At 41.1% G+C, this 19,751-nt stretch overlaps 1 protein-coding gene and 1 long non-coding RNA gene across 2 annotated transcripts in view; one reads left to right on the forward strand and one right to left on the reverse strand.

The window, feature by feature from the left end:
• LOC148423165 (telomere-associated protein RIF1-like) overlaps positions 1-19,751 on the forward strand; it is a 29,521-nt gene that overhangs the window by 4,517 nt on the left and 5,253 nt on the right. The window contains exons 7-29 of the mRNA XM_088416080.1: positions 1,110-1,299; positions 1,377-1,469; positions 3,082-3,220; positions 3,308-3,459; positions 3,566-3,674; positions 4,980-5,156; positions 5,252-5,362; positions 6,499-6,561; positions 7,024-7,124; positions 9,026-9,112; positions 9,185-9,258; positions 11,481-11,661; positions 12,622-12,729; positions 12,803-12,952; positions 14,042-14,141; positions 14,502-14,791; positions 14,862-15,064; positions 15,207-15,300; positions 15,378-15,509; positions 15,588-15,730; positions 15,831-15,920; positions 16,013-16,094; positions 16,212-19,745. Coding sequence (XP_088272206.1) covers positions 1,110-1,299; positions 1,377-1,469; positions 3,082-3,220; positions 3,308-3,459; positions 3,566-3,674; positions 4,980-5,156; positions 5,252-5,362; positions 6,499-6,561; positions 7,024-7,124; positions 9,026-9,112; positions 9,185-9,258; positions 11,481-11,661; positions 12,622-12,729; positions 12,803-12,952; positions 14,042-14,141; positions 14,502-14,791; positions 14,862-15,064; positions 15,207-15,300; positions 15,378-15,509; positions 15,588-15,730; positions 15,831-15,920; positions 16,013-16,094; positions 16,212-19,745 — 6,403 coding nt within the window. The remainder of the gene's footprint in view (positions 1-1,109; positions 1,300-1,376; positions 1,470-3,081; positions 3,221-3,307; positions 3,460-3,565; positions 3,675-4,979; positions 5,157-5,251; positions 5,363-6,498; positions 6,562-7,023; positions 7,125-9,025; positions 9,113-9,184; positions 9,259-11,480; positions 11,662-12,621; positions 12,730-12,802; positions 12,953-14,041; positions 14,142-14,501; positions 14,792-14,861; positions 15,065-15,206; positions 15,301-15,377; positions 15,510-15,587; positions 15,731-15,830; positions 15,921-16,012; positions 16,095-16,211; positions 19,746-19,751) is intronic.
• Positions 873-1,942, reverse strand: LOC148423166 (uncharacterized). Its single transcript, XR_015865775.1, has 2 exons — positions 1,795-1,942; positions 873-1,314 (listed from the first exon to the last, which is right to left on the reverse strand). It is a non-coding gene; the product is annotated as an uncharacterized LOC148423166 (long non-coding RNA).

The following is a 19,751-nucleotide window of genomic DNA, read 5'->3' on the forward strand; positions in this document are numbered from 1 at the left end:
AGTTAGCGGACCGCTTTAGAGTTAGCGGGGTTTCATTAAAGACAGTTATTAGCACATAGAACTTCCCAAAAGAAAAGAAAGAAAGTTGTCAACGTCACTAAAATCACTAGGGCTATATTCTTCAAGAATTTAACTGTCACTAAAAATGGACTGTCATGGCTCAGTCGGTGTTAGCTGTTCAATTCAACCAGTAGGTGGAGATCAAGCACGAAACATGCCCAGTCTGCTCATCAAAAAGAACCAGTAGACGTCCTGTTTGACCTCATTTTAGTTAACAGGAATCTCCACTCCCGAGAAATATTGTTGAAGCGTCGTATCTAAGTAAATTTAAAGACTGTTACATGTTTAATGTACATATAACATTATGTCGCCATGAACTAAATAGTAATTGGTGTTTGTTGAACTGAAATGGTCATTGCTTGGGTGCCAATGCCAATAGTGAAATAAAAATCTAATTTATCTAATTAAAATGTCCCTAAATCAATATTAAAGATGGATAGAAATCACTTGGTTTCCTGTTGGCTTACGTAATACGTCGGAGGCTTGCCGTGCCATGATGTCACCACCTAGCCTGCTCTGAAGTCAAGCCAGCACAGCAGAACACACAAAAACAAACAATGAAGAAAATTTAACCACCAATTCTCATTGAAAGCAGTCTTGTCGCATGTGACAAACCGGTCTGGCACACGAAAGCCATACTTCTGAATGTGAGGGCAACTTTTCGCTCTGCTGTTAATGAATGGAGTTTGACCGTCATGGATCTGTTTGAGCATTAAAAGTGGATTTTCCCTATTGCAGCTCCCAATCACATTGAAGAGGAGATGAATATGTGTCGTCTTTCTACTAAATAGATAGATCAACAATGACAGGAATAGCATTCAATCATGTCTTTATTCTTCCGCTTTCCCTCCTCACTCTTGTGCGCACATGTAAATTAAATGAGCTAACTAGGAACAAATATTCATACAGAAAATGAAGCAAATGCTCCAGAGAAAAAAAAAGCATGCAAAACTTGTTCATGTCCAAAAAATAAAACAAAGTCCAAAACAAAACAATGCATGCCAATGAAATTAAATTGATTTGAGTATATGGTTTTCCTGTGCTTGTAGGCTGCTCGAGCAGGTTCCAGCTCAGATGGGCGATTGGGCCGTGTGCTGGGCCAAGCTCGTCATCCCTCTTGTGGTGCATTCAGCCTCCAAGGTGCGCTTGCGGGCGGCGGCTGCCATGGAGCTCGGCCTGCCTTTGCTGCTGCAAAAACAGACAGAAGTGGCTGCCATCGTCGAGCCCTTGATGTCCACGGTGGGTAACCATCCTCTGGAGGTTAGAGTTGATCCAAACCATAAAATGATTCATGCATGTTTTGTTTGTCGTCACAGAAACTGATTCCAGAGCTACAGAAGCTTTTCATGTCAAAAAATGAAATGAATGTCCTCAAGCTCTGGCCATTGTTTGTCAAACTTCTAGGAAAGGTGAACACCTGTTTTTTATATTGCTGTTTGTGCTGTCAAACCATTAAAAAAAAAAAAAAATCAAGTGAATAATATGCCTAATGTGCGATTAATCATGATTAATCACACTGTTTCCTTGGGCTGAACATTGTTGCTGCATAAAATCTATATGCTAATACTAAAAGACTGTCTTAAAAATTTCAAGACAGCAAGTATGTTTGTTTGAACCAAGAATTACTTAACCAGTTTTACATTTTTAGGTAACAAGTCAACTTGTATCCAATAAACAAAGCGTCCATATAAAACTACACAGCTTACACTGCTAACAGACAATGTGCCTACGTACTTGTCCTTTTGTTGACGAGTCCGAGTCTGCACAGTCAGCTAGCGTTGCTTGATGACAGCTGCTTGTTTCCCCAATGTTAGCTTCTTTGCTAGCAAAGACATGTTTTGCTCCAAGGTGATTGTGCTATGATGAAACACCAGCTCAACAAAGCAATAAGTGCACACAACTTTTGTTTTATCTAGTTTACTATTAGGCAACTTTTTAAAACGGAATTTCCCATGAAGCAAACCTGAGTCATTCTTTACTCTCATTTTGGCTGGCTGCGTTTGTATTCCGCATAGGGAAACGTACGCGTAGGGGAGCTATGGGACAAAGTTGTGGACAAATTCAGTCTGAGCCTGAGGGATATATTGCGTTATTGATTTATTCATTTTTACGCTTTATTGTTGACAGCCCTAATTGCTATTTATTTTATTCCTATACCTGAGAACTCTCCCAAGACCAAACTTTTGCTCTCTATGCCTGCATATATACTATGGATGCTCAAAAAAATCTAAAAAAAATAAGTACAATATGTGAATGATAGCCAAGACCTAAGCAACTTCAAACTTTAAACTTTTTCAATCACAATATAGTAATATTCAAAATAATAACAATAACTCAAATAATAACTCCAAACTTCCAATAGCATAATAACTCAATATCAATATGACCAACCTTGTTCAACTATAAACACATAAAAGAAACAGGTAAAGCTTACTTTATCAGTTCATTCCCCATCTACGAATCCCAATCTCAATATTGATCCATATATAAGGCGCACCTGATTATAAGGCGCACCATCAGCTTTTTTTTTTAAAGGCTTTTAGGTGCGCCTTATAGTGCGGAAAATACGATATTTATATTCATCCAAAAAGTTATAAGGAAGGATATTCAATGCCATGTTTTCTTTGACTGATACCAGTACGAGTACTCAACTCTTGTACGCACCACTACATAGTAAGTGGGACCACTTATACTTTTGATACAAAAACTGTTCATTTCACCAATGACAAAATCATTTTCATAAGCCCTTTTGTTTAGTTTTGACAAAGGCAGAACAGTCAATCCGCAATGGAGAGTCCAAAATGAAGCACAAACAACTTCAGCTATGCAGAGGCCATGTTTGTGAATGACTAATGCTGTGAATAGTTTTAGTTTCGCGCTACAAAAGAATCGACAAGGATTTACTATACTGCAACATTGTGATATTGCAGGTCTTGGTAAATGATTTCTGACTTAATTAGCAATGTTTGTACACTGTTGTGGTGTTTGACTGGAAACTAATAGCTCGTGTTTGCTCTTCAGCTGCTCCACCGAGGAGGTCCTTTTATCAACTCCTTGCTCCATCTGGAGGAGCTGGGTTTTCGCAGCTCCTCTCCCACCATCAAGAAAATTGCCTTTATTGCCTGGAAGAGTTTAATTGATAACTTTGCTCTTAATCCCGGTAAGTGTTTTTCCCTTGATGTTATTATCACTATCATTTGCTGGTTGCTTATGTGCTTGTTTAACTGCAGTTTTGTTTCTCTCCAAGACATCCTTTGTAGTGCAAAGCGCATGAAGCTTCTCATGCAGCCCCTCATGTCCATCAATATCCGGACCGAGGCTCTGATGCTTACCAAGGTGGAAGTGTGGTGGTACCTAGTGGTACAACTTGGGCCCAACTTGTCTTCACACTTTGATCTGGTAGATAAATATCTTTTTTGTTGTGGTTCTTTTTGTTGTGGTTTCACTATTGCATTTGACTCACTCTGCTGCTTGAAATTTAGTAAATATTGTTTTCTCTCCTCAGGTGTCACTCCCACTGCTACAGTATACCATTGGATCTGAAGCCACCTCGACCCCATCCACTCCTGCCAGGGGTCAGAATGGTGTTGCGGCAAACAGCACACCTAAATCTGGTTTGTTCAACACCAGGGTAACCTAGTGTGTGTGTGCGCGCGTTAAAAAGTTTGCAATGTTGAATGCAATTTTTTTTTAAGGTCCTTGTCAATATATTTATATACTGTACAGTGGATCCCCTGGTTTCGGCGTCCCTGGTCTATGTTTATGTCACATTACGAAGTGGAATACTAAGTTTTTTCATCCCCTCTTTAGGGCATATTTCCCACTTTACAGCATCAACAACAATCATGAAATGGAAACTTGGCAGTCAGTGTGCGTACGTGCGGCTCTGAGTCGCGCCACGCTCATACGTCACTAAGATGCTGTTCTGCTATTGGTCAGCTTCACAGTGTCACTAAGATGCTCGTCTGCTATTGGTCGGTGTCACAGTGTCACTAAGATGCTATGTTAAAGACTTGATCTCGTGCGAGTGCTTTCAATATTGTATTTATTGTGCATTTTAGTGCTTAATTCAAACTTTAATTGATTAGCCATGAGTCCCAAGATTGCTAGTAATGTTAAAGGGGAAGATGATGATTACTATGGAAACGAAGCTGGAGATAATCACGAAATTTGAAGAGGATGCGCGCATCGTTAGCCTCACTAGGAAATATGGCCGCAACACTCCAAAGGGAAATAAAAAATGTATGTTATTTAATTATAGACATGTATAATATATGTAAGTAGTTCTTACTATTCAATTTTGTTCCTAATTTTTAATATGTATATAACATTTGGATGTATTTACCTGGGGTTTTGCACACATTAGCTAATAACCATCGGTTTCTATTGCACGCCTTATGATCGCAACTCCGGAATGGAATAATTTTGTTTGGCAGTAGTCCATTGTGTGTGTGTGCGTGCGTGCGTGGATGTGTGTGTGTGTGTGTGTGTGTGTAAACATACTGTAACGGTATGTTACAGTATGGTCAAACATACTATATGTATACAAATCAAACCAAAGTGCAGATTTTAATAATAATGCAAATAGTCAATTTTCTGTTTCTCTTATATTGCCAGTTTTAATGCATTGGTGCTGACATCAAATGCAAATTAAATTTATGTAACATTTTTGTGACATAGCCAGTGAATTAGAAGAAAAACGTCACGTTATGTGTTCCTGATGGGCTAGACTTGTGAGAACCGATTAGAATTTTTTTATTGAGTAAGGACATTTTGGAGAAGTGGGCCGGTTCTCACTTGTTCAGGCCTCTTGTTTATAGAGTCAAAATTTGCTTTTAATTGAAGTGTATGAAAATAAGAGAGTAGTTGATAATGCAACAATGTTATTTATTTATTTATTTTTTATGTTTTTGCTCCAGGAGGCCCTCAGGGCTTTAACAGCCTGACACCTGGTGCATCACGACTGAGCTTGAACTCCAGCATGCAGCTCTCCTCCCCCTCTATCAAGTTTTTGGGCCTGGAAATGCTGCTTCACTATTTCCTAGGACCCGAGGTGGTTGCCACAGCGACCAAAAGCAAGCTGATCCTTACTCTCGGTGAATTTTCCACTTTACTTCTCCTACTTTACTACTAAAAATGTATGAATTGCAGCACCTTCACTCTTCTATAAAATATTTTTATTCCGTCCTAGAGCCTTTGAGGCATCCCCTCTTGAGCGCCGCTTCCTCCTTCAGCAAACATGCTGCTGTGCTCATTTCCAGCATCAAAGATGGCTTCAATGTTGTTGGCAAGGATGCTCCAGGTGTGCCTCATATTTTCTTTATTAGTGTAACCAATTATGTCATTTATATTTTTTCATCAAAACAATTAGGATTGTATAATTCTTTGAAATTTGGGATATTTATGAAGTTAACATGTATTGTATGCAACATAAATACAAATTGAAAATAGAGCTGGTCAGTAAATCAAATTATTTTGTTGAATTTTTAAAAATCAACTATAAAATTACCTAAATAATTGAATGAAGGTTTTACACAAGTGACCGAATGCTGGATAGGAGCATTATAAAATATATTTACAATGGATAACGACTTGATAGTGGTGTTTAAGCAAATTATGCACAAGTGGGCATGGGATTATAACAGATTTTGACGGTATGATAACCTTGAGCATAATTATCATGGTATTGCGATTTCACTGTACTGTACTGAGATTGCGACTCTAAAGTCAAAGTCAAAGTCAAGTTTATTGTCAATTTCTTCACATGTGCTTAACATACAAAGGAATCGAAATAGCGTTTCTCACTATCCTCTGCGTTTTACATGTACAATAACAAAGTGCAGGTGCGCAAGATTACATCATTTTAAAATTCTTTTTGATGCAGTCATATTTTGACATAACTAAACTGTTTTATTTATAAACTAAATATATAGTACAGAATTTGTTCCATTAACAAACTTTTATCAACCTAAATTAAAATAATAAAAGTAAAAATATGCAGCAAAACAATATTAAAAAAATAAAACTGATTTAACCTAACAGAGTAGTTTATTTCAAAACCATCATTCAACTACCATGTATCAATTAATAGTACAATGCACACGCTCACAGTCTTTTACAAAATTAATATTGTAACTATTTCAAATCTTACAAACATTTCAGGGACACTCGATGTAATAATTTCAACGTACAAATTCAATTTCTGTAGAATACCCGCAAAAATGTCATATGTACGTAGTATATCAAAATGATAACAGCACAACTTGAATATTGGGTGTAATATATTCAGTCCATATTAAGGTGTCACATTTAATGAGTAAGAGGTCTTAAATTGTGTAGAATTGGCCTTTAAGGTGTAAAATTGGTCTCTTTTATATATTAACTTTGAATTACTTGCTAATTTTTCCACTGTTGATATGATTCTAAATATCTCCACAGATGCCCTCTTAAAACTCTTATGGGATCATCTTATACATTATGTTGCACTGAGCATCGAATCTGGTAAGCGTACTTTGTAGAAAGTAGTTAACTTTCAGAGAAAATTATACATGTTATGTCTTACTATGTAAGGTGTGTCCGTATGGGACAAAAAGTGTGATTACAACATATCTGCTCATGTGGCAAAATGTTTTGGACATTCTTGATTCATGCTGTTGTGGCCCCCCACACCGTGAGGAGAGTTCTTATAGCCATAGTTCCCTCCCAGGTGGTGCCACATAGAGCACAATTGATTGGGCCCGGGTCTCAAGTCATTGCAGAGGCAGATTGAGAGATCACACCCATGCCTCTTGCCCGACTCAATGCCATCATCATCAGTTTAAGTCTGAGCATTCAGTTGTTTGAGCTGCTTTGATGAGAGACAATCACTGAGGGCTTCTTGCCCAATGATGGTGACCGATCTTCGTCGGTCATGTGACTGTAGCAGAGGCTTGTTTGAGTTTGCTAATGGTTTTGTCTCTGCAGGCGGTAAGAAGGATCGACATGGCTGTGAGGTTCTGACCCTTGCGCTTCAAGCCCTGCAGAACATTGTTTGCTCAGAAGCTCTTCCTGCTGACAAAGTGCTGGTAAGAGTATCCATCCAAGAGTGTCCGTCCTTTATCTTATTGAATAAGAGATGATCCTTCAAAGCAGTGTTGGGACCCCTCAAGGAAGCTTTATCCAGCCAACCCATCTATCCATTTTCGAGCGCAGCTTATGCTCACAAAGGTCGCAGGCTTGTTGGTGCCTATCATGGACTTCGGACAGTAGGCGGGGGACACCTTCAACTGGCTGCTAGCCAATTGCAGGGCACACTGAGACTAACACCTAATCACACCTAAGGACAATTTAGAGTGGCTAATATAACTTCCATGCTTGTTTTTGGAATGTGGGAGAAAGCTGGAGTGCCTGAAGAGAATGCACAAGGGCCTCTGGCAGAACATGCAAACTCCACACAGAAAGGCCTTAACTCGGGTCCCACATGCTATTGCGGCACTGCGACACCAAGCCGCCTTTAGTTCAGTGATTTTCTAAAGTAAAACAGTCAAGTTTTGTCTATAATTTTTCATAATCATTAAATACCTTTAAAACACCATAAGCCATTGACTAAAGATGACGTCACGTCCTGTTAACTGAAAATATAAAAACAAAAAGCACATCCAGTTTTGCTTCATCCGTCCTTTATTCTGCTATTCCCCAAGTATTTGCGAAAGCAAACATTAATAACATGAACAAACAATCATGTTTTAATATACTGTAAACCTCATACATTCTGAGTAAGCCCCTCCATGAATATCAAAAAATGATGAATTGGCATGAAGAGTTGGTCTTAATTGCCAAAAGTAATACAATGGTACCTCTACTTACAAGCTTAAGTCATTTTGTAATGTGAATTTTTCTTAAGTAGAGGTCCTTTTAAATGTAAATATGCTTTATTCATTCCAGGCCAAGAAAAAAGATGCTCCAAACCCTTAAATATTATTAAATGTCGCAGTTGACTATATGAATGCTGTTCCTTTGTTTGCCTTGAGCTGGCGCTGATTGGTTGGTTGTGCATGCAGAGAACTTTATTTTCGTTGTTTTATAAGTCCACAGGAGCAATAACGATTCATTTTTTGATCATTTTGAGCATGTACGTTTATTCAAGTTCAGTTTAAGGTTATGCGTAGTACTTCCTGTGTGTTTTGTTGTTCAGTCTTCTTTCAGTTAATTTGCTAATGTGCTGGTAATGATGCTAACGCCAGGCACTAAACTCTGACCCGACAGCATGCTAGTTTAGTGATTCAAGTGGAAGTGTTCAGCGGTTTGTTTACAGAAGCCCAAAGTGGTATGTGTTTTTCTGTGAATATGTACAATGTTAGCCATAGATAATGTCAATTTTATGTTTATTACCTGTATGACATGTGTAAGTGTAAAGTGAAAAGTGCAAGACCACGGTAAACATCCGCGCAAAGAACTCATGTCTCTCACTTGTTGACAAGCCTGCATCTTAATAAAGTGTAAATATGCAGCAAAAACTAACAAATACAATTTAGATTTACCAGCTCGAGTAGCGAGGGGGAGGCATAGTGGGTTGTGATAACGCATATGATGCTATAACTACATTTACATGGCACCAGTTACAACTTGTCCATTAGCCTGGGCTTTTGCGCTATCTTCAGGCCATCAGGTCGCAAACGTTTTCCGGATATTCACCTGCAAACCTGTAAATTTTGAAGAAAATTTTCTTGCGACAATAAATATCGTTGAAACTGTCTGCGAACATTTCCAACCTTGAATGAACCTGGACAAACCTCTGAGTTGAATGCGCTTTTGCAACATTTGCCCACACTCACAAACGTTTTCCCCGAGTTGGATAGGAGCTTTAGGGCATTATATAAATTTAATTGAAATTTTGGTTCAGCAGGATAAAATGTCAATAGCTGGAATTGATAGTACCAAATGGGCAGGTGTTCACTCTATTTACCTCTTACTGTATTTCCTTTAGATTCTCTTCGAAAGCACCATCAAAGGCATCCCCCCACGCATTTTAGGTTCTGCCTCTTACCAAGTGAGCAAGATGGACGTGCTGAATGTGAGCATAAGACCCCACACTTCACTAAAGCTATCTTGGAGATGACTGACTTTTGCTTCTTGTTCTTGGCAGGGAACACCAGCACTCTTCCTCATTCTGCTTTTCTTCGACAGCAACATGCTGGGTGTCTACGTTGAAGATGCCAGGTGAATACAGTCTGTTTCTTTTAAATGTTATTTAGTTATCGTAAGTTAATCCTTTTTTTTACCATTAATAAATCAATAGTGTTTGGTGTTTTCATGGGTTAGTCTAATCTTATTTGTTTAATTTGTAAGTACCACAGCTCCCATGATTCTTATAAGTAGGAAGTGTATGCAGGATTCCTCTACTGGTACTTAATACGTGGTACTTGATGGCGTTATTTGCATTGAATGCATGAAACTGGCTCTAGGAAGAAAAAAAGTTTGACTAACAATATCCATCTCAAGGCATCTCCATAACCATACTGTATTTGTGCCACCGTTGTCACACGGACCTTTCTTGCTGATGCATACAGTGTTGTAATGGTGGCGACAGATATAGACACCCACCCAGATGCCTAATGCAAAAATCACTCTTTTAATAGTCTCATGCAATGAGCTTAATTAGAACATGAGACCATTCTCGATTTATTTATAAGATGGAAACGAGCTAATTTACATTCCATACGTGAGCTACTTGTTTACTGTTTTATACTACCTGCTCGATCACATCTCTTCCTTTTGATTGGACAAAGATATATGCGTTTTTTGATGTTTAATGGTCTCAAAGTGTTACATAACCATTTTTAGTGTCGAACTATGGCACTAATGAACCTTAATGATTTCTACTATCAACCTTCTGCCGTAACTATATTTTGTATTTAAATGATGACAAATACAGTGGGCCCCCGGATTACAAGATTAATCTGTTCTACAGTTGGGATCGTAACGTGAATTTGTTATTATTTAACTATTATGTTAAATAGCTAATTCATGTAAAACTTCAGGTAAAAACATCAACATTGTATGCACCTATTAAAAATTGGTAACAATATAGGATAGTAATTGCTACTTATATATAATATACATGTTTTCAATGAAATAACATCATAAATAAAAAAATATAGCAAGGATTTATTTATCTTTGAGTGACCTGACAAGCTTGTTATGGCCATATTCCCTAATATGGGGAGCCTATTCTAGCCTTCTTCATATTTCTTGATTATCTCCTGCTTCGTTTCCTTACTAATCATCTTCTTCCTTCTCTCTCTAGCATCACTAGCAATCTTGGGACCCATGGTTAACCAATTAAAGTTTGATTTAAGCACTAAAATTCACAATAAATGCTGTATTTTAAGCACTCACACGAGAACAAAGCTTTAAAATGCCGCCATTTTGAACGGTGATGCGGACCAATAGCAGACCAGCATCTTAGTGACTCTGTGACACTGACCAATAGCAGACCGGTAGATAAGGAGTCGTGATGCCAACCAATAGCAGACCAGCATTGTAGTGATGTAATTGGTAATGCATGCATTGACTTATGAGCGCGGGCTCTTGGGAGCGCGCACGCGAAGCCAACTTCATTGTCGTCATCACGTTCCACTCTCTCATTTGAGGTTGCTGTTAAGGCTTGGTTTATGTTTGACGCATGAATGCTCTGTGTGGAAAGAAGACATGCGGAATCTCGCCGGCACGCGTTTTGCATTTGAATATCACACAATATTCTGCCAGTAAATACAGTCTACATCATACTAACAACACGACTCCAACAATCGAAATTCTTCACAGCCTTTTTTTTTTTTAATAGACTTTTCATTTCTCCCCAGTGTGTGTGTTCACCAGAAGTTGTTTATGGTATTTCGGTCACGTTAATCTTTTTCAGCTGAATCAAGTGTTTGTATCAGCAAACTTCCATAAGCAATAGTAGCAGTAAAGAAATTCTGAAAGGTAAGGGCCGCGGAAAATCTAGCCTGCGCGGAGGGGCTTGGTTGCCAAAATGGCATCATTTGACAGCTGGAGCCGCATGGAGCTTGCATAAAACAGACTTTGCTGCCACCCTTGTAGATGCTGCTGCATGATTTGCTCGCTTGCTATTTCTTAAGCTTGACGAAGTCTTAACCTTGCGTTCATCCCCTGGTGGTAGGATGAATGAAAATGCTTGATTTGACATGTACGTAGCCGTTTTTTTATATGTTAATATCGCCAAGGATCAAAGGTTCATACTTGACCCGATTGCACTAACGGACAAAATCCCACTTCCGTCAGTGCTTAGTCTCTCATTTGTTTTTATTTTATTTTTCTAAGATCTTCAATTTTCGTGACTTACGGACGTCCCATCTGTAGTGATCCAATGCCCACCTCTGGTCCCTTCCCGCATGAAAGATTTGATTTCTTTGTGCGTGCAGGTTTTATCAATGCCTCCAAACACTGGTGGACTGCAGCCTGTCGGGCCCCACTTCCCCGCTAGCGTTCGCTGAAGCAGTTTTGAGCGCCCTTGCCCGCATTGCCTCCTCCATGCAGAGCAAGGAGCACATGTTGAGGATATGGAGCGTCCTGGTCACCCCGCTTACAGACACAATCACACAGGTACAGCATAAAATTTAATTCAGGGTTCTCTTATTTTCAGTTTATTTTATTTATTTATTTTTTCAACGAACTAGGAGTTTGGTATGGATAATGACTTTTGGATAGCTTCCGAGAAATTCTTTTCCACCGTATTGTGTCTTAGGAAGGGGAAGCAGTGCACCATTAACATTGTATAGTTTATTGTTGGAATGGGGTGCTTGCTGACCTCAGCTGGGAACGTTGTTAGTAGTGGGAAAGAATACTTTAAAACTGTCAATTCGACTTGATACCTCCACTGTTTGGGAAATTAAATCCAAGTTCCCTGAGGCAGAGGTAATTCCCTCTCTGGGTGTAAGTCTATGTGGGGATTAGAAAGCTCCAAGTTGGCAAATTTGCTGGGGTGGATGAGATCTCCTAAGTTCTTAAAGGCTCATGTCCACATTGTGTGGACATCTGGGGCAGTTCATCTGAATTGATAAGCCGGGTTGAAGGTTCCCTTTGATGAGGAGGAGCACTGGAGTGTGTCTTCAACTACACGTCTCCCTGGTAAAATCTATTCAAGTTAGAACGTTGGTGTGTAGGTTCTGCCAGCAAGTCGAATCTCCGATTTACAAGGTGCAGTGTCGTTTTTGTCCTAGCCATAGAACAGTGCACCATCAGCAGGGTCTGAGATTCTGGGTACAAGCGCCCAAAATGAGTTTCTTCTGTGGGGAGTCAGTGCTGAAGTAGGGTGAGAAGTTCAGTCATCCGGGAGGAGCTCAGTAGAGCCACTGCGCTTCTGCATTGAGAGAAAACAGATGAGGTACCTCAGTTCTTGGATTACAATGGCTCCTAGACATTCCCCTTGTGAGGTGTTGCAGGAGCATCCGATTGGGAGGAGTCCACGAGGACATTCTCAGACGCGTTGGCAGCTATACTAAACACTGTACATACATCAATGAGCGGTAGTTGGTTTCAAAAGTGTTTTAAATCTTGTTGCAGTCCAATGAAGTCAACCAAGGTGACGCCTTGGAACACAACTTCAGCGCCATGCACTCAGCCCTGATGTTCCCCATCACACACCACCTGAGTGGATTGCCTCAGCAGCAGGTTTGCTTATGCAAATGTTAATTCATCAGAAAGTCTGCTTTGAAAGTTCCATAAATTGAAGACTCCTTTGCAGGCGGCCCAGAGGTCTATGCTGTCTGCATGGACCAAACTGTACAAGGTATTTGCACGTTGTTCAGCTCTGGTGGTTACTGCAGAGGAGAACATCTGCTGTGAGGAGCTCTGTGTCAAAATGGCCGCCACGCTTGATCGCGAAGCCCTCAAAGTAAGAGCATTTACACCCTTGGATGACCCCCCCCCCAATTGTTTGCACATTATTTATTTAAATCTTGAAATGCCAAGAATGATTGAGGTGACCCTTTATGCTACGTGCACACCAAACGCGAAAAAGCATGTCCTTTATGCTCTACGCGAGGCGTTTTGTCGCTCGGTCAAGACGATCAAGTCACTTTTGCCACGCAAGAGTGGGGGAGTGAGCTTGCTGTGCACTTTACAGTGGATCCGGAAAGGAGGGCATTGCTGAGAACTTTCACTTTTCTGGGATTTAGCAGGGCCAATATTCTCTCCTACAGCACCTTTTATTCTTCTTTTTTTACACCGCGTGTCCCGCGCTTTGCGGCAATACTCGTGCCCCCCCCCCCCCCCCCCCAAAAAAAAAAAAGTTTCAACGTCGTGATCAAGTGACCAATACTGTGATAAATACTGAGCTGCCAATGCTGCACGATCATAATCTTGGCACAGTAACTATGGTTCAATAGCTGTTAAAAAAGGAAGCAAACGCTGCACATACCAGTTGTTCCAAGTTTTCCCTTCCGCCATTCTACAAGCCAGGTGAGTGCTTGTGCTTGGCTCTGTATTTGTATTGAAAGCTCAGCTGGCCGTGTTGGATAGCTCCCAGCGACCGCAAACCGGCCACCTTGATTACCATATTTGCCGCACTATAAGGCGCACCGGACTATAAGGCGCACCATCAATGAATGGCGGAGTTTCTAAAAAATGACATATATAAGGCACACCGGATTATAAGGCGCGCATTGAGTTGAAACCATAGTACTGGCTGGGGTTGCATTATGCATCCACTAGATAGAGTTGCGTTATGCAGCCACTAGATGGTGCTTCACTCAAGGGAATGTATTAAAAACAATCAGCAAAGTCATCAAACTTTATTAATAGAATATAAACTTTATTCATACAATAGATGCGTTGTATGGATATTATACTAAGAACTATTTGTTATTTAAAAAAAATCAGATAAAACAGAGAATGCGTTATTTTATTTTTTTTAATTTTTAATGTTAAAACCACACCTGACTGATTTGTTTCTGTTACCTTAAAACAACTGATGTTGTTTCAGGTTCCATCCACATTGACAGCTTTTGCCTGCATCCTTCAAGTGATGGTAGAATGTGTGGACTTTTCTCCCTACATGCCACAATTCCAGCAGAAACTCAAGTGTAAGTTCACTTCTTTTTAGGCTTTACTTGATCATGATTTTCATCAATCATCCATCTTGTTTATAAAAAATAACTGGTCTATGATCACCAGATGGTATAAATACATGTTTATTTACTACATATATTTGTCTAGTGTTTGCAAAGTCTCGACAAAAGTATTCCTAAATATTTCTGCCCGTATTTTATCAATCTTTGCCATGCTTCCAAGAAAGGGAAGGAGTGAAATGTGATTTGAATATGAAATGTTTATTTCATAATCAAGCAGAATTCTGCTTATTTTCTTCTGGGGCTTACGCTTTTTTCCTGTCAGAGCAAATTGGGTCCTCAACAAAAACTAATCTCAACTTCCTCTTCCTGCAGCTCCTCACACTCCTGTAAACTGGACCAGGAAGAAAAACAAGGCTCTTGGAAACTTGTCCACCTTCCAGTCCCTGTTGCTTCAGTGTCTGGATATTTACCTGTCAGCGGAGGATGCTCCATCAGAAAACACAGGCATGGCGCTGCTCTCTGTCTTGTCCACCCTCTTCACCAACCTGATGCTAGCAAACGCAGTCAAGGAGGCTCTGACCGCCCTCATTCCACATCTGGTTGGCCTCTATAAGCAAGCAACCTGTGATCCTCCCCGATTTACGACGCAGATTCTTGCCAAAGTGGGTTCTTTTTCTAACCTTACCTGAAAGTTAATTTCGTAGACTTCACGTGTTGCCCCTCACTCCCCAGATGGAGAAGCTTCTGGGTGAGGTCTTAGTCTGCATTCAGAGCCGCGCCATGTTGGCCAGTGACTCAGACCTCCTGGCTCTGCTTTCACCGTTCCTCTGTGTGCTGTTCACGCACAAGAACAAGCTGCACCGCACAGCCATCACACACTTCTGGAATTCCACCTTCGCTAACGCAGTCAGCCTGACCTACCCAGATGAGCTCAGGTGAAAACCACCGTCTTATATAGCGATCATCTGGCAATCATCGTCAAACAGTCATAAGAGATTACTTAAAAACCATTAGCTGATCCTGAGGCTTGGTCCGGGTAACTGCATTTTGTAATGTTTCCGGGGGGGATCTTTCCAGACCAGTTCTGAGCCAAGTGAAGCAAAAGACACCCATCATTCTTCCTGGCTTTGAGGCGGTCACTGTGGCTGATGAGCTCAGTGCACCATATTCTGTGAGTTGTCCAGAATTTTTAAACTCAACTCTTTTCATTTAACTTGTGTTTATCTGATTTGCTTCCCCCCCTTCCAGAGCGAGAGTTCACAGTTAGAAACCAAACTCAGTGGTGTGCCACTTGCCCCGACTGGGCACAGGGACCCTGTGCATGTAGAGAGTGCGGAGCTGAGTGACCGAACGACTCTAAGGACCTCCAAACCAGTTTCTGTAAGTCTTTTATTAAGTCTGAAGTTGAATTTAAGTTTCCTTCCCTCCTTTTGTTTGTCACCAAATTTCTTCCTGCAGACAAAACTGGACTTTGGCTCCCCCAAGGTTCCTCGCAGGGAAGTACTGGATGAAGAGTCCTCTGTTGACTTTGTCTTCATTCCACCTGAAACAAAAGAGAGAGTTTTAACAGAACACCAGAAAGAAGTTAAAAGGACTAAAAGGTATTGTTTGTGTCATTAATTCTGTTGCATCTTTCATTGTAATACCATTTTTCTTTTTAAATTTCAACCTCAAATGTATTAAAAATGAAATCTTTGACAGGGTTGACATACCTGCCATGTACAACAACCTGGATGCCTCTTTGGATACAACAGTTTTCACACAGTACACACAGAGTCAGGAAGACTCTCAGTAAGTTCTAATTGTCATGTGTGGCATGAAACAGCAAAGTCCATTTCAGAAAAAGTGTCAAAAGCAGAACCTGCCTAATTTATTTTCCATAGGAGCAAATCACCACCTGAAGAAGCTGACCAAGTTACCACGGAAATATTCGCCGAGGAAAAGAAACATGCAACTAATGAAGATGTATATCTTGTCCTTTTTTTGTTTATTCAATCAAATTCTGTTCAATGTTTAAACTTAAACTGTCTGCAGAGTACCTTTTAAACCATCCAGTCACATCAGTTGAATATTTGTTTACAGATACTTCAGGAGGCAAATGAAGCTTCTGACATTCACCAAGAGGAGACTCAAGACTTTGCAAGCCCCACAGCCTTGGAAAATGAGTCCACAAAGGAGGACCAGGAAATTATACCAGAGTCTACTTCTTTTTCCGTGGAGGAAGATGCCAGAAGCAATGGCAGAATCGAAGAGAAGGACATGCAAAATGAAAAATACACCAGTCCTAATACGCCAAGCTCTTCAGATTTAGTCTCGGGAACACCCCAAAAGTCCAGTGGTGGCACCCGCCGTCAATCCTTCATTACATTGGAAAAATATAATGAAGGAAAACCTGCGAGCCCCAGTACCGCATCCTTGTTCACAGGTCCCCTCACGAACACCTCTGGTAACCTGGGCTTAATCACACCTCCAGAAGCTTCCCAATCGCACAAGGTACATGATTCTCAGTTGTCCTCACAGGCTCTATCAAAATGTCCACTGAGTGACCTCCAAGAGTCACCGCGGAGGACCAGAATAGACAGTGGGAGGAAAGTTGAGCCTGTAAGGTTGGCTGAAAGGCTTACAAGTAAAGAAACAGACTTTGATGATGTCATCCCGGACACTCAGACTGAAAATATGGTCATGGAGAATTCCGCTGTGACTTCTTCATCAGATGACATGAGAAGCTCAGATCCAGAGGGGGAGTCTCAACAGACTGGGAAGGATTCGCAGTTGTCAGCGAGTTTCACTTCTCCCGGCGAGCGGCAAATAGATCCAGAGGGGGAGTCTCAACAGACTGGAAAGGATTCGCAGTTGTCAGAGAGTTTGACTTCTCCCGGCGAGCGGCGAATCCGTAAGCACGCTAAACATCCACTCCCAGAAGAAAATCCAGTTGATTCAAGCACACCAAATAACAGACCTAATACCAGAAGCAAGGTGGCCAGTGAACAGGACAGTGGTAGAATACAGCTGAGGTCACGGCGTGACGGCCCTCACCCATCTCAAACGAAGTCTCAAGTTCTATCACACAGGAAGGTCAAGTTATACACCAGTTCAAAGAATTTCCTCCCTGAAACTGAAAACAAAAGGAGACGATCTAGATCGCAAGAGTCAAGTCAAAATGATCTGCTACCAGAATCTGAAAGCTTGTCACAGCCAAAACGCCGAAAGTCCTTACCAGACTCAGAGGAAAAGCTAATGAAGCCGAAAAAAAGGCTCAGTCAAACTCGCTTGAAATCAGAGAGTCAGTCGGATTCTGAAAGCCAGTCACAGCGTAGACACAGCAAATCCTTACTGGCAACCAAGGAGAAGTGTCTTACAAAGCCAAACCCTCTTTCTGAAACTGTGTCCAGTCAAAGTGAGCTACAGTCAGGCAGCTCTTCTGATTTAGAAAGTCAGTCCCGACGAAAGCAGCGTCGACCACCCAAATCCTTCTTGCGTTCGGAAGAAGAGGAGCAAGTGGAAGTTCCTCGGCGTCCAGGACAGTCTGAGAAACTGTCCAGTCACATGGACACATATCCAGACCCTCAGTCTGATTCTGAAAGCAACTCACAGGGAAATGGCAGTCGGTCTGAGAATTGTTTCCAGGATCCCAAAGGGAGTCATCTAAAGCCTGACTCAATGTCTAAAAAATTGTTCATTCAAACAGATTCTAGTCAATCAGACACTCCGGCTGATTCTCAAAACCAATCACCGCAGGAACCAGAGCTACAACGTGACCTACCTGACCAATCTTCTTTACAACATAATGAGGAAGATCTTATGAATCCAGAAAATTCATCAAAGGTATCTTGTCTCATTGACTTGGAGTTCGACACTAACTGTGATACTGAAAGTCAGACACAAAGGATGAGCAGAACTAACGAAACTGGAGGGGTTCTCAAGCTGCAAAAATTTTCCAGTCAAACAAACTCACTATCGGACATTGGCTCTAATAGTAGAAACCAGACACAGCAAAAATGTGGCAAACCTCCAAAATTGAAGCAGATTTTGAAGGAAAGTAATTCCCAGTCACAATTTTTTTCAGAACCTATTGAATCAAGCAAAGCTGTCTTGGATGAGGAACTTCAACAAATTGGAAAGGGTGAAAATAAGGCGGGTTTTCATGTAGCCCTTGTCTCCACTAAAACAGATAGCCTGGAAGAACAGGGAAAAAAAACTGAAATAGATTGTCCGATCATCGCTTCTTTAACTAATGACACAATCCAAGAAAGAATAAGCATGCCAACATGCATTCTTAACAATCGAGAGTTGACCGAAGATGAGTGTGAAACTGAATTTAGCCAAGGGTCACAAGAAATTCTATCAACATCCACTGACAGTCCACTTCTTCCACGACGTAGACGGAGTAAGGCATCTTCAGAGGTGGGAAAGAGCGAAGCAAGTACCGCGTCCAAAAAACAAACTAGGTCTCGTTCTCAAGAAAATAGTCCAGCAGAAGTTAGAGAAGGCAGAAGGAGGAGGAGCAAAGTACATGAGAATCAGTCAAACTCTAGTTCCACTACCTCTCCAGAAAGCTTGCAATCTTTAGATGCTGAAGCATCCACAGAGTCTTCTCAAGGCAGGAGACTAAGATCTTCCAAAGCGCTCACAGCCAGCATAGACTCATTAGAATCTGAATCATCAGAGGCCAAAGAAAAATGTCCCCTGCCTACAAAAAGGCGGAAATCCCAAGGGAATTCAGAAATGTCGGAACCCGTTCAAGTTCAAGAAGATTCCCCAGAAAGCCAAGATCCATCCGTTTCTGAACCTTTGGCGATGTCTGACAGCTGCAAAGACGGTCAAATGGATGTTGCTGTTGTTGAAGCACTGGGAACCGTTGAAGAAAAAACAGATTCTGAAAAGCCTGAAATTGGGAAGAAACAGGTCTCTCTCAGCTCATCACCCAACATGAGGAAGGGCAGGCAGCGTATTTCACGAGCAAAAGCAAAGTCGGCCACTTCACAAGAGGGTGAACCTGTAGGCTTGGAATCATCTGAAACATTAGAATCAGAAGTTAAATCTACCGAGCAGAATCAGGAGTGCTTTTCTGAGGATTTCGCTCTAGATGCACAGATTCCTCCTGAAGAAGCTAAAAACAAGCTACAGGTCTCAGAATCCTCACCAGAGGAGACAAAATTTGCCACAGAAATGTCCGCTGAGGAACGAAAACAAAAAGAGTGTTCAAGCATCGTAGATGAGCTCTTAAAGGCTGTACAGTGTTCTGTCACAAATACTGAGAAGACATCAGACCAGCCCTTAGAAGACTTTACAAAACTTCTTGAGGGTGATAATGGTGAAGAGATGCCTTCAAGGGAAAACCAAGAAGAGCCACCCAACATCTCAAACCTGGAAAACAAACCAGAAGCTGCACAAAGTGATGTTTGTATCGCTGCATCAACAGTGAGCACCATCTACCAAGATTCTCCGGCAAAGCTTAAGGACTTGGAGGCTGAGTTAATGCCAGACTCGGTCCAGAGCCCATGCGGTAACAGGACCAAAGGAACCTGGTCGCCTTCATCCTCCCCCTCAACCAGCATTCTAAAAAAAGGCCAGAAGAGGCCTGTGGATGAAGAGACACCCTCACCTCTCATCAAGGTTGGT

Source organism: Hippichthys cyanospilos, chromosome 5, assembly GCF_059441005.1.
Source record: "Hippichthys cyanospilos isolate Australia breed blue-spotted pipefish chromosome 5, RoL_Hcya_1.0, whole genome shotgun sequence".
Taxonomy (NCBI): domain Eukaryota; kingdom Metazoa; phylum Chordata; class Actinopteri; order Syngnathiformes; family Syngnathidae; genus Hippichthys; species Hippichthys cyanospilos.